The sequence below is a fragment of the Panthera tigris genome, chromosome X, assembly GCF_018350195.1.
Source record: "Panthera tigris isolate Pti1 chromosome X, P.tigris_Pti1_mat1.1, whole genome shotgun sequence".
Lineage (NCBI taxonomy): Eukaryota > Metazoa > Chordata > Mammalia > Carnivora > Felidae > Panthera > Panthera tigris.
In genome coordinates, this window is record NC_056677.1 from 122,127,682 (window position 1) to 122,141,056 (window position 13,375).

At 51.3% G+C, this 13,375-nt stretch overlaps 1 protein-coding gene across 6 annotated transcripts in view; it reads right to left on the reverse strand.

Moving 5' to 3' along the window:
• IDS (iduronate 2-sulfatase) overlaps nt 1-13,375 on the reverse strand; it is a 41,644-nt gene that overhangs the window by 9,002 nt on the left and 19,267 nt on the right. For all 6 annotated transcript variants that reach the window (XM_042974116.1, XM_042974118.1, XM_042974117.1 and 3 more), the window contains 6 exons: nt 13,065-13,201; nt 12,227-12,404; nt 9,162-9,250; nt 6,361-6,561; nt 4,737-4,907; nt 1,124-1,250 (listed from right to left, as the gene is read on the reverse strand). In XM_042974116.1, coding sequence (XP_042830050.1) covers nt 1,124-1,250; nt 4,737-4,907; nt 6,361-6,561; nt 9,162-9,250; nt 12,227-12,404; nt 13,065-13,201 — 903 coding nt within the window. The remainder of the gene's footprint in view (nt 1-1,123; nt 1,251-4,736; nt 4,908-6,360; nt 6,562-9,161; nt 9,251-12,226; nt 12,405-13,064; nt 13,202-13,375) is intronic.

Consider the following 13,375-nt stretch of genomic DNA (forward strand, 5'->3'; position numbering starts at 1 on the left):
GTTAGTATTACAAAATAACCAAAGCCACATCAAGCTGCCATGTATGGATTGGAGAAGGCTTTTGTGGTTGGGAGGTGGGAAGTCTCAGGAGGGCCATCTGTCATCAGTGCAGCTGCCTCAGAGCAAAGAGAGCTTCCGTGTGGGCCTGGCCTTCATGGGTGCACCAGACTTGTGAGCACTGGAAGAGGAACTGGGCACGGGAAAGAGGGGCCAGAGGGGATGGCAAACCATCAGGAAACAGCGAAAACTTAGGATGCCTCCACAGAAGACAAAATGATGTGGGACTTTACAAGGCTTAAGGCAGGCCTGTGAGAAATCACATGGAGAACTGTCTGTGACATTAGGTGGAAAAAGCAAACTAGGGAACAAAACAGTTTATAAGCACAATCGATTCTGCCTTGTTCCATGACTATATATGAGACACACACACACACTCCACCGCCACATGTATATGTACAACCAAAGGCTGCCAAACGGATCCCAGATCTGTCAGCACCAGTTAGCCTCGGGCATGTGGGAGCAGGGTGATGGGGACTGGGGGGTGTTGTTTATCCTCTATTCTTGAGTTTGATAAAAATTTCAAATTAAGAACAAAAGTTTTAAATAAACTGTTTCCATTTTTGGAAAAAGTAGGAAACTGCCTTAATTAAAACAGAGAAAGCACTGTGAGCCCCAGGCTCTTGGCAGAGAGAACATCGGGGCTGGGAGTAGAGGGGTGCAGTCAGGTCTGAGGGCCTTGTGGGGCCCTGCCAGGATTCTTCTGGATCCTCCTAAGAAAAACTGAAATCCTCCAACAGTCTAGATGAGCAGCATGGGTTAAAAGGGCTCCCGACACAAACGGAGGGTTCCTGCTGAGTTCATCAATAAAAAAAAAAAAAGGTTGCTATCAGGTCCCCACCCAAGCATCCAAGACGCTCCTTGTACCCAAAAGAGGCCCCGCCTCCATGGAGAGAGGTCCCAGGACTAATAAGACAATCATAAAAGCGCCCCGAGACCCCAGACTTGGGGCACTGCTGATTCCCAAAAGAGAACACGCCTATGTTTAAGGCAATCTAGAAAAGCACATTTCACAGAAAAGTTCCTATGTTCTGCGTGACTCACCAAGGTATTTGAAAATGCTTACCATGATCTGAGGCAAATGCAATGATTGTGCTATTGGTCAGCTGGAGATCATCCAAAGCACTCAAAAGGTGGCCAACCTGTGTATCCAAATACGAAATAGAGGCAAAGTAGCTCTGGCGGATTTTCCGCTGCGCATTAAAAAAAAGAAAGAGAGTGAGTACAATTGGAATTGCAGTGGCGCACAGAAGAGTGTCACCTGAGCATTCCGCCACTGACACCCTTAACTCTCTCAGCCAAAACATAACGTGTGTTTCCCACCATCCGTAGCCCCTTGCCCACATGGTCCCGACGAAATCTGGGCCCGCAGCAGATCCAAAAGGAAGATTATTTTCTAAGTGAATCAGATTTCACTTTAGGGCACAGATCACAGCAGATGGATGTGCCACTTACTATCCCCTTCTATCTCCTTCACATAATCTTACGGGCCCCCAGGAAATGGCCCCGTACACTGAAACTCATCCCCCAGGCACTCCAAACTCCCACTGAGGGTGGCACCAAAGACCCCACCAAAGCTCTATTCACTCCCAAAGGACCAGAAACTGGGGGGCTTAGAACAATAGAAATGTTCTGTCTCCCAGTTCCGGTGGCCAGAGTCCGAGACCCAGGTGTCGGCAGAGCCGGGTTCTCTCTGCCAGCTCTGAGGGAGGGGGCTGCCTCTTCCAGCTTATGCTGGTGCCCAACATCCTTGGTGCCCATGGGCTTGTGGCCACATCACCCCAATCTGTGCCTCCCTCCTCACATGGCCTTCTTCCTGTGTACAAGAACACAGGTCATACGACTCCAGTATGACCTCATCTTTTTAAAAAAAAATGTTTATTTTTGAGAGAGAGAGAAGAGAGAGAAAATGCACACAAGCGGGGGAAGTGCAGAGAGACAGAGAGAGGGAGAGGGAGAGAGAGAATCCCAAGCAGGCTCTGTGCTGTATCGCAGAGCCTGACATGGGGCTTGAACTCGCGAAACCGCAAGATCATCACCTGGGCCAAAATCAGATGCTTAACCAACTAAGCCACCCAGGTGCCCCTCCAGTATGACCTCATTTTAACTAATGACATCTGCAATGACCCTGATTCCAAACAAGGTTCCATTCTGAGGAAGGAGGAGCTCATGGCAATGGGACGAGGGGGTGGGGTGGGGGTGGTCCCTGCTGTTCCTCTTCCGAGATGAGGGAAACGGCCACAGCCCAGCACACGAGCATGCACAATTCTGGCAACCGGTAAGGGGCATTACCAACAGTGCTGTTTACCAAATATTTGCCGGGTGCCACCCGATCCTCGGAGCCACCCTTTACGGTGAGCATTAACATTCCCATATGACACGGGAAGATTCCAGGGCTCGGAGAGGTGGATTAACTTGCCTGGAGACACACAGCTGGCCAGGGGGGCATGGCCCAGGTCGGTACCCACACACATCCCAGGTGTCCCCTCCCCAGGGCTGTCCACCAGCCTCCATTTCTGAAATCCCAAGTGGCATCATCTGCCGAGAGATGGGGCAGAGGGGTAGAAGGGGCAGGAGGAGAGTGGCACGGGTTCTGAGCGGCCGCACAGGTCAAGGGAGTGCTGAGCAGAGAGCCCCCATGGATGGGCTGCTGGGGCTGGAGGCTGGGCCCATGAGCGTGTCTCCACCTCATGGCTGCCCGGGTTCACTCCAGCAGCCTCAGGACTTGGGTTTCAGAGCAGAGTGGAGCACTGCAGGTGGGGCAAGGATCGGTGCACAAGTGTACTGATGAGCTGGCAAGAACAGTAAGCGACCTGCCCAGGAGGAGACTTCAGAGGGGACAGGACCCAGGGGGAGAGGAGAGGGCCACACTCACAATCCCCATGAGGCATGTGGAGAACGGAGACATGGAGCGAGGGAGCTGTGAGAAGAAGAGACTGCGGTCAGTCAGGGTGACGACCGAGCAGGAGTGGACCCGGGAGGTGGCAAACCCCGAGTGTGGTCCCTGAGGTCACTGGCTCATGTGGAGCTGAGGAAGAGGGCCAGAGGCTGGAGAGGGCAAAATTGAGACACTCAAGAGTGGAGTGAGATGCGGCCTGGGCACAGACACCCAAAGCTGCAAGAGGACAGTGAGCAGGGCCCAAGTTCAAGGTGAGTGTGCAGAGGCAGGAGCACACAAGCACACCAGGGAGGTCCTCTGGGCGGCTGCACCACCCGTGAGGAGGGGTGTGGGGAGGGGAGGAGAGCACCTGAAGGAGCCCTCACACGCAGCTCGCACTGTCTTAGACGCTTTCGTATGTGCTCTGTGCTCCCTGCTGAAAACCTTTCTCCACCTCCTTTCCATTTTACAGAGAAGGAAGCCGAGGCTCAGAGACATAAAATGACTTGCCAGGGGTTGTGCAGCTGGTATGGGGCAGAACGGGAATTTGAACCCAGACCATTGAGAAGCCTGGACAACAGCGACGGCAGGTACCTGACTAGCTTCCCATGCAGACCAAGCGAGATAGCAACATAAAACACTGGGCACCCTTCCTGGGATACAGTCCCACTTCAAGAACATTTTAAGTGGCCGTCACTAACAAGGTATCCAGGTGTGGCCTCAGAGCTGCAATTCGCGCAGCCTTGCTCTCAGAATCCCGGCATCGGGAAGTTAGGAATGGGACCAAGTGGTGAATCTACTCCTCTCCAAACTCTCACCACTGCCCTCCGAACCTCAGGAGTCCAACAGATACGAGGGGCGCACATCCCTCACCCTTTTGTGGTGTTTGGAACTGTGCCCTGTAGCAGTGTTTCCAAACCTCTGCGTGCATCAGAATCGCCAGGTGTGCTTTTGCAAATGCAAGTTCTCAGGACCCACCTCAAGCTCCCAACTCCCTAAGTCTGAGTGACGCCAGGACTCAGTGCTTCTAAGAAGCTCCTGCGGGGATTCTGATGCAGGCGGTCCAGGAAGCAGCCTTTAAAAACACTGCCGTCTACCTTCCATGTTAGATTGCCTATTGGTGTATTCACATAGTAACAGAAGGGCAGGGCTGCGTGTAGAATAGTCCAGAAAGAGCATTGGTCAGCACGGTTTCTGTACTCCAGGGGGGGGTGACTGATGAGTCAGCATGAGGATTCTAACTCTGGCTGCTCCACCCCCACATGATGGCAAAGGGACATCAGATGTTGCAGCGGGACGGCCACGTCGGTGCCCCAGCTCCCTCTGTGTCAAGGCCCTGCTCACCACACCACCACCTGAGAGTGATGGGTACCTGTGCAGGCTTCCCCACAGAGAGGACCTGCCAGTGCCAGCAAAACAAACATTCTGGGCTACACAGGAGCTGCCCGCCATCCCATAGCTGATGAGCTGTCACCTGGATTGAACAGCACCCCCATGAGTTAGTGATGGTCGTCCAGGCCTCCTCCCTACCCCGGTGCCTACGTCCCGTGAATCACCAAATCTCCAGATGCCTCCTTCTTTGGAAGTGGAGACACTGATTGGGAGACTACATCCACTCAGCACCCCCTACATCCGAAATTCCTCCAGACCACCCCGCTCCCAGCACCTCACAAGACACCTAGCACAGAGAAGATTCTTAGGAAGACACAATGGGTAGAGTGGTGTCTACAGAGAAAAGTGGTGTCACCAATGACATCACACCAGAAGTGCCCAATAATTCCTTCAAATATGTCCTTGGTACCTGAAAATCCACAGGAATTGGGCCATAGGGCACACTGAGGTTCAAGGCTTGGACGTCCTCCCGCTGCCTGATGTCCATCCAAGGGTTGTAGGCCACAGGAGGGAGGCCAGCAGGCACCTGGGGATCGGGAGCCAGGGTGATGTTCTCCAAGGGATACAGCTTCTGAAATTCCTTGGGGGAAAAGCACACAAAGACACCAGGTTGTCATTCTTTTCTGGCAGAGGCACAAGGCTGGGACTCTACAGATATTTATACCGCCTTTTTAAGCCTGTGATGCACTTACACGGCAGCTCACTGACACTACAAAGTCAGACTTGAGGTCACACTCACAAGATGCCAATGGTAATGAAACCACGCCACTTGTTTTCTATGAACCGAGCAGCAACGGCTCTCTTTTCTCCTATATATCAATACCCTCCTATTCCCGTCCCCACTTCCCACCTCCCCTCCAAGTGGAAAAGGCGTGGAAGGGTGTTTCCAGTTCCCAAAAACTCCCTCCGGTTTGGCAACACCCTGGGAATTGCTCACAGAACGTGCTCAGGCACGCCCGTGGCTGTGCCTGATGACAGTGCAAGGGCAGCAGACACAATCAGCAAAGCCACGTGGGCAATGCCCAAGGGAGACCAGGCACAAGTTTCCAGAATCCTCTCCCAGTGAGGTCACACAGGATGTGCTTAATCCTCCCAGCAGGGAGCAGTGTGCCAACATGTGTGAAATGCTGCCGGCACAGAAGCTCGTTAAAGCCTCAGCACCCGGGCTGCTTCCTGGGGTCACTCCCCCGGGGAACCTTCTGCCCTCACATACCCAAACTGCAGACTCCAGGCAGGAGAGCGGGGGTTTGCATCAACAGTTTGGGCACAGAAAGCCACTCATTGCTCTGGGAGCGGTGCCAACTCCAGCTTCCCAGAGGCCAGCCAAAGCCCAGCCTCGCAAGCAGACCTTTCTAAGGAGAGCAGCCAGGCCTGCCAGGTTAACCCCGGCTGGGAGGGCCAGATCCCCTGCGCCCAGTCAGAACATCAAAGAACACGTCTTTTGCTCTCTACATCCATCACTAGTGAGGGGAATTCTTTACAAAGTCAAAAGAATGGGCTGCCTAGGCCTGGGGAAGACACAACAGGGAAAAACTGAAAAGGATTTTTAAACAGCAGAGACTACATGCTCTGAATGACGGACATGCAAGCAGTGCCCTGTGTTGAAGGGGTCTGACCCACCAGGCTCAGGGGGAGCGCCAACTACTGAACAGGGCTTCACGTTCCTTGGAACCGTGCCCCCAAGGACCATCCCTTACCGAGGGCCTTGGCAGCCGGCTCGGACTCCCTTCTCTCTGGTGATCTTACTATCCAACCCAGCACATGCTCACGGAGTCCAAGGGAAAAAAAATAAAACCCTCCAGTGGGGGAGGCAGAAAACCAAGCATTTCCAACAAGATTCTTACATACCCCAAGTCTACTTCTTAGCCTTGACCTCTGCATCCCATCTCCACACCACTGAGTACAATAGTGCCATTAGGCACCCCAGCGACAGGGTTGGCAGGATGTGGCCGCCCTCACTACACTAATCTCTCCTTCGAGAAAGGACAGAGCTGTCACAGCTGTGCTGGATCAGCCCTCAGCCAGATCTTCACCTTGGGGTATCTGAAGGGGATGTGCGGCTTATGATACCCAACAGCCAGGAAGAAAGGACTGGCTGATGTTTTCATCTTTTCCAACAACCGTATAGCTTGCTCGGTGCTCTGTTTGTCAGGCAAGGTGCCCTCCGGCACATCCGCCACATCCACAGGGCAAAGCAGGTTGGCATGGAGCTGTCCGTCCGGCCCCCTGCATGTCTTTGAAAACAAAACATGTAACGCTGTCAGCTCTTGAAATGCAAGAAACAGGAGTCATGAAGGCTGCACACACAGAGGATTTAACATTCATATCACTAGCCTGTAAATCTTCATCATTCAAAGTGGTTGGGCACACACGAACTAGAACTAAAACAGAGAAACGTTTCGTCTTTTCCAGGCAGGGCCTGGGCCAGAAATCCACCAGCACTTAGCTTCTTGCTGTTCATCTTCCGTCTCCAGGCCTTAATTAATTAAAGGAAGCCCATGTAAACGAATGACCAAAACAAATTTGTCTCCAGCTCAATAAAAAATAAATAAGCGAATTAAAAAATGGACAAGGTACTTGAACAGAGATTTCTCCAGACAAGACAGATAAGTGGCCAAAAAGCACATGTAAAGATGCTTCATGTCATTAGTCATCATGGAAACACAAGTGAAACCCAAAATGAGATACCGCTTCCCACCCACTACAATGGCTAGAATTTTTAAAACTGGACAGACAATAATACTAGGATGGCTAGAATTTTTTAAACTGGACATTAACAAGTGCTGGCAAGGATGGGCAGAAACCAGAGCCCTCATACATGCTGCTGGGGATGTGAAATGCTACAGTCACTGTGGAAAACACTCAGGGGGTTCCTCAAACAGTGAAACATAGAGTTAGTGTGTAACCCAGCAATTCTACACCTAGGTGGATACCGGGAAACAATTAAAACCTACGTCCACACAGATACTTGACCTGGCAGTTCCACCTAAGAGAAATGAAAAGTTAAGCCACACGAACACCTGTACGTGAATAGCAGTATTACTGATAGTAGCCAAAGAGTGGAAACCCAAATGTCCATCAGCTGATGAACGGGTAAATAAAACGTGTTATCTCCTCCGTACAATGGAATACCATTTGGCTATAAAAAGTAGTGAAGCTTTGGGGAGCTTAGCTGGCTCGGTCAGTAGGCATGCAACTCTTGATCTCGAGTTTGTGGGTTCAAGCTCCACACTGGGTGGAGAGGACTTAAAAATAAAATCTTTAAAAAAAAAAAAGGTAATGAAGTTCTGATACATGCTACAACGTGGATGAGCCTCAGGAACACTATGAATGAAGCCAAACACAAAACACCATATACTGTATGATTCCATTTACACAAAGTGTCCAGAATAGGCAAATCCATAGAGAAAGAAGGTAGATCAGTTGTTGCCATAGGCCGAGGGTTCAGAGAAAATGGGGAATGAATGGTAACGGGTACCCACGTACTTTCCAGAGTAATGGAAATGCTCTTAAATGGATTTGTTGATGGTTGCACAACCCTGAGCATACTAAAAATCACTGAATTGCACACATTAAAAGGGTGACTTTTATGGTGTATCGATCATATCTCAAAACGTTTTTTTAACAACAAAAAAACCCCTGTCTTCAATTTCAAAGACAGACTAAGACTTATGAGTGACAAAGTCCCAGTCAACTGGATAAGATCACAATCCATGGAATTTCCAGATCTTCAATGATGCCATGCACAGAATGGAACCTATTGCTTCATTGCCCAAAGTGGTCATAGTGCCCACAAGGCCAAGGTCAGTTCTGACCATGATTTTGGCCTCACAAACACCCAGCTGCTGCGGCCCCATCCCAAAAAGCAGCATTCTTTCACAGGCCAATCTTGGCCACCCCGCCCCCGGGCAAGACAGCCCAGCACCTGCTCACCCTATAGCTACACATGAGCTGCAGCACTCGCGGGGATCTGGGACAGTCAGACCCACTGCTTTGAGGATGAATGTGGGGAGTAAGGACAGAAGCCAGCATTTATAAGTGAGGTCACTAAAAACTCTCAAAACGGCTTCAGGGGATGAAAGCATTGAGACATGTCTTCCCAGTGTCACTCTGGTAGTACTCAAGGCACAGGCCAAAGGCCAGAGCCCTGAGCTCTTGCTGTGTATTCTGAAATGGAAGGTTGTCAAAAATTTAGAATACTCCTCTCCCCTGACCAACCGCCTCCCCCAAATCCACGTCCGCCTCCATATGAGATCTTTAAAAACCTCAGAGAAGTTATGTCCTATCTCAGTTCTCCAGCTGCTTTTCTGAATGTTTTAAATGTAGTGTTTAGTTTCATTTCTACATTGCAGGTTCCTCTACACTAAGATTAAAGTTCTCTGCAGACTCCTTTTTTTTTTTCTGTAATGCTCTAAAATTTCAAAACCCCCATCAAAGGTCTCAGCACCTGATCCTATCCGTTAGGCCTGAGACAGAGAGAAAGACATATATATGTACATATGCCTTTCTCCCAACTTGGGCCAAGGCCCCTGGAGGACAAGCCGCTCTTCTCCCTATCCAGAGTAAGCACCCGGCAGCCATTAAATGAGCCTTACACACTAGAGCATAAGGTTCTAGAACAAGCCATATCCATGTGCTTCTAAAACGAAGCCACCTCTCCCAGTGGATCTAATGCTAACGATCCTGACATCTGTCTCTGCCACGTCACGATCACAGACTTCACTGTATAACCAACCTGAAAGAACATGTGACATACACAGCAGTTAACCTTAATTTGCTAAACAGGAAAAAAAAGCAGTTCCTCTACAGAATAGCACCTCTTTCACATCCTTACCTTGGTGTTTTCATACTTTTCAGAGGAGGGATGATAAGGTGGAAATGACCAGCTATATGGAGAATCATCACTATAATTGGAAGATATTCCTTGAGAGGGGAAAAAAGAAAGTCATTAAATAAAATCTGAAGGGTCCTCCAATGCCCTCCCCACTCCAAATTAAAACTTTGTGAACGAGGGAAGTATCATCTTCCTTCTTTGGGCTTCAGTTTCCTCATCTATAAAATCAAGAGCTTAGGCAGATGATGAGACGTCCCCATTAAAGCCAACTCACTAGGTTTCTGGGGCACCTGGGTGGCTGAGTCAGTCAAGCATCCGACTTTGGCTCAAGTCATGATCTCGCAGTTCATGAGTTCGAGCCCTGCATCGGGCTCTCTGCTGTCAGTGCAGAGCCCACTTCAGACCCTCTGTCCCCCTCTCTCTGCCCCTCCCCCACTTGTGGTCTCTCAAAGATAAATAAACATTTAAAAAATGTACCTTAAAGCCAACTCACTAGGTTTCTATTTGAGTAGTAAGCATCCGACCCCGTAGTCCCTTAAGCCCTGGCTATTCATGCTAGGCCCTGAGGAAGGCCCCCTCAGGTCAGCCAGCCAGCTGCAGCAACAGAGCCCCACAGAGCCCTCGCTGGAGCCTCTACCCTGTCCTACAATGGAGGAGCAGAGGCAGCAGCACCACCACGGGCCAGGTGGGGAAGGGGAGGCTCAGGGAAGGTCGGTGCCTTAGCTGATGCCAACCAGATATAGAGGAGTGAGCTGGGACTCAAACCCATGCCCTAAGACACCTGGTTCAGTGCTCATTCACGAAGCAGAAACCCACCCCTAAGCTCAGCAGCCTTAGTCTATTTGGGAAGACAAAATAACAGCAAAACCATGGAAGGACAGCCCCCTGTCTAGACAGTAGAAGTGCTGTGTAAGTAGGGAAGCCACAGACGCGACGGGTCAAGTGACAGCGGGCAGTGGGGCGTGTGTGGGACCCGAAAGAAAGTGCTGCCCAGTGGGATGAGATAGGAGGGGGCAGGGAGGGTAATGTAGGCAGAACCACAGGAGAAAGAGCATCCCCAGCACAGTGACCCAGGGCTCCAGCAGGGAGCACCGGGCAAGGCAGGAAAGGGGGCAGTGGGTGGAGGGCTCATCAACACAGAATGCACAGTGGAGGCAGCAGAGGAAGCCGCTGGACCCAGAGGAGGCTGGGTTCAAATGTCAGCACTGCTCCTTATCACCCATGCAACCTTGGGCAAGCCACTTGACTTCCATTAGCCTCAATTTCCTTCTCAGAAGATGATGACGATGATAAAAACCCACTGTGCTTGCTGTTGAGGAGAGGATTACAGGAGTGGCCAGCACAGGAACTGGCACGGGCCTGGCCATCAATCAATGGTGGCTGCTGTCTTCCCTGAACAGGTCTTTGCCTCATGGAACAAGGTCTTAAGAACAAAGACCCAGTTGAAAAACGGGTTTCCACAAGGACCGCAGGCAAAGCTCTCGCTCTCTGGCTAAGATGTGGTGCTTACAGCCTGATTCCACAATCTAATTACCAGGAGGAATGAAGCCAAACAACGCCACTCGGGCCTTCTTTAGCCTCCCTTCCTGAAGCACAACCTCCCCTCTGCTCTAGTCCCTCTGCTCCCCAGACTCGTCTCTCCCCTCCAGCTGTGCTCAGGCAAGGGGTAGTATGAGGTAAGCACCAAGCGCAGGAAGTCCCTGATGGTGGGCCTTTGGCTACACAACGTCATTCCTGACACACTCGCTTTCTAAAACCAGGCCCGACTCAGCCAAGCCACACGTTATCCTCAACCTGCACCGGCCAGCTGGGCTCCAGAAGGCTCTTGAGCCTGCCCGTGTAACCAGTGAGCAAAGGGAAAGCTCCTGAAAACATTAGTCGTAGTCCCTGGCAATAAGTACCACTGTGGTATAAATGGGGCTTTCAACACCCTTTCACGCTCCTGAACTACCTGGATTGGGTCACTACCCTGGGAGGTGATCAAGGCAGCTACAACTCATTTGCCAGGGAAGGAATCTGAGGCTCAAGGGGGAAGAACAATTTGCCCAAGGTTAACCACACAGCTCAGAAGTGGCAGAGCTGAGACTGGAACGCGGGAGCCCGGATCCCTGGTGCTGCTGCCCATCAGTTCACCCTGCCTGCAGAGATGTTCAACCCAGGGTTCCGTGTGACACAAAAAACCTGAAATCAACCTGGATGAAAGCACAGCATATCTGCACGTGAGACTACCACGCTGTCGTTAACAGTGACTTTGCACGAAGGGCAGCTATGTGGGGAAGAGTTTATGTTTAAAACATTCACAACATAAAGCTGTCTGTACAGGAAAAATCTCAAATCAGAAAAATAATATGTCTGCAACAAGGGAACCTCAAAATATAGTCCTCCTCAGTGTGGTGCAATTACAAGTAATTCATATCCTTTACTTCCTGCTTTCCTCCCCTCCCCCACCCCCCCCAACTTTCCGTCAAATAATCATGCGTTAGCTTCAGTACGTTAAAAAACCGTTTTAAAGTTTGTGCTTCAGCATTCCCCTTTTGGCATTCAAGAGAGCCAGTTTATCAGGCAGTCTTGAAAGTCAGTGCTGGTGGCCCCTGGCACTCTTTAGGCTAAGGGCACCAGCTTACATTCTCCCTTCTGACGTTACAGGCGGGGAGCAGCAGCCCCACCAAAGTGCAGCCTCTTCACTGGACAAATCAGCATAGCTGCCCTGGTCTCACTTTACTGACAGGGATCCTGGGGTTCAGAGGGTCAGGCACAGAGCCAGACTCACACCCAGCACTGGCACCTCCCCAGCCAGTGCCCTTCCTTCTGCGTGAGAAGTCGAAGGAACCAAACAGCATCATGACTCGTTTCTGAAAGAAGAAAGTCCCACTACCCTTTTTCATGTGTGGTGAGGACAGGAAGCTAAGGTGAGAAGTAGGAGTTTGTACAAAGACAGTGGTGACTAATGAGGGGTCCACCCAACCCATACAGCCCTCTGCAAAGATAGCCCCAGCCCCAGCAGGGGATTCTGGCCCTCAGGCACAGAACACAAGAGAACCCAGACTTTGGACGGCAGGCAGTACCAGGGTGAAAGACTTTTCCAACCGACATGGTCACGTAGCCATTCTCCTTGAAGTACTGGGGGATGGTAGAGAAGTTTCCAGCATGTACCCTCCAGTAGGAATTGAAGTCATACAGGCGGGTGGTGTCTGGTCTCCTCCCAGTGAGGAAGGATACACGGCTCGGAGCACACACTGCTTGCTGTAAGGGAGCAGAAGCAGAGGAAAATGTCCTCAGAGGAAAACAGTCTGGATGCTAAAAGGTAACCAGGCAACCTCAAGAGTCCTCAGTAAACAGCTTGGCAGCTGAGTCATGCAGATCTCAAAGCCAACCAGTGGGATCTGGGCCTCACCCAGATGCCAGGAATGTCTTCCCAGGAAGAGGCAGGGGAGGACTCAATCCCTCAAACCAGCAGATGATTGTGTCCTTTTGTGTGATGGAGCCTTACAGGTACACAGAGCAGGAAAGGGTCTTGAGGGCAGACCCATGAGGGGGCTCAGGGAGGAATGCCACCAAGGCAAGCTGCATGGTGCTTGCCCAAGTTTGGTCAGCAGACCGGAGAGCGGCATTCTGCAATGCCCCTTCCTTCTCAGCACCAGACAATCCTCTTTGGGCAAGCAAGCTGGGCAGGACCATCCCGAGCATGTTAGGGGATGGTCACCCTCTGCCAAGCTTGAAGGCACAAACTTCTTTGCCAGTGCACAACCAGGTTTTCTCTTTTGCCATTTTCCAGACTATGCTTCCCTCTAAAAAAGACATGCCTGGCACCATCAGTGCCACCTAAGCGTAGCTGAGAGGACCCCATCCCCCAACCCTCAGTGCACAAGGTACACATCCACACCTAGAGGCCCCCAGACATACCTGGGCAAAGGCATTCTGGAAGAGGAGGCTGCGGGATGCCAGCTGGTCAATGTTTGGGGACCTTATGGCCTTGTCCCCATAACAGCCCAGGGAGGGGCGCAGGTCATCCACAATGATTAGAAGGACATTCAGAGGACCTGCATGGGAGAGAGAAGCTTCAGTGAGATCACCTGCACTGACAGCGAACCCCCACCCATGGGGGGTGCTAAGGTACTGAATGGTCCTAGGCTGGCCCCTGCACCCTGGACAGCCCAGCCAACCAAGACAGGGAGGGGGCGATGAGGGCTATGTCTCAGGGAGGGTGGGAGTGG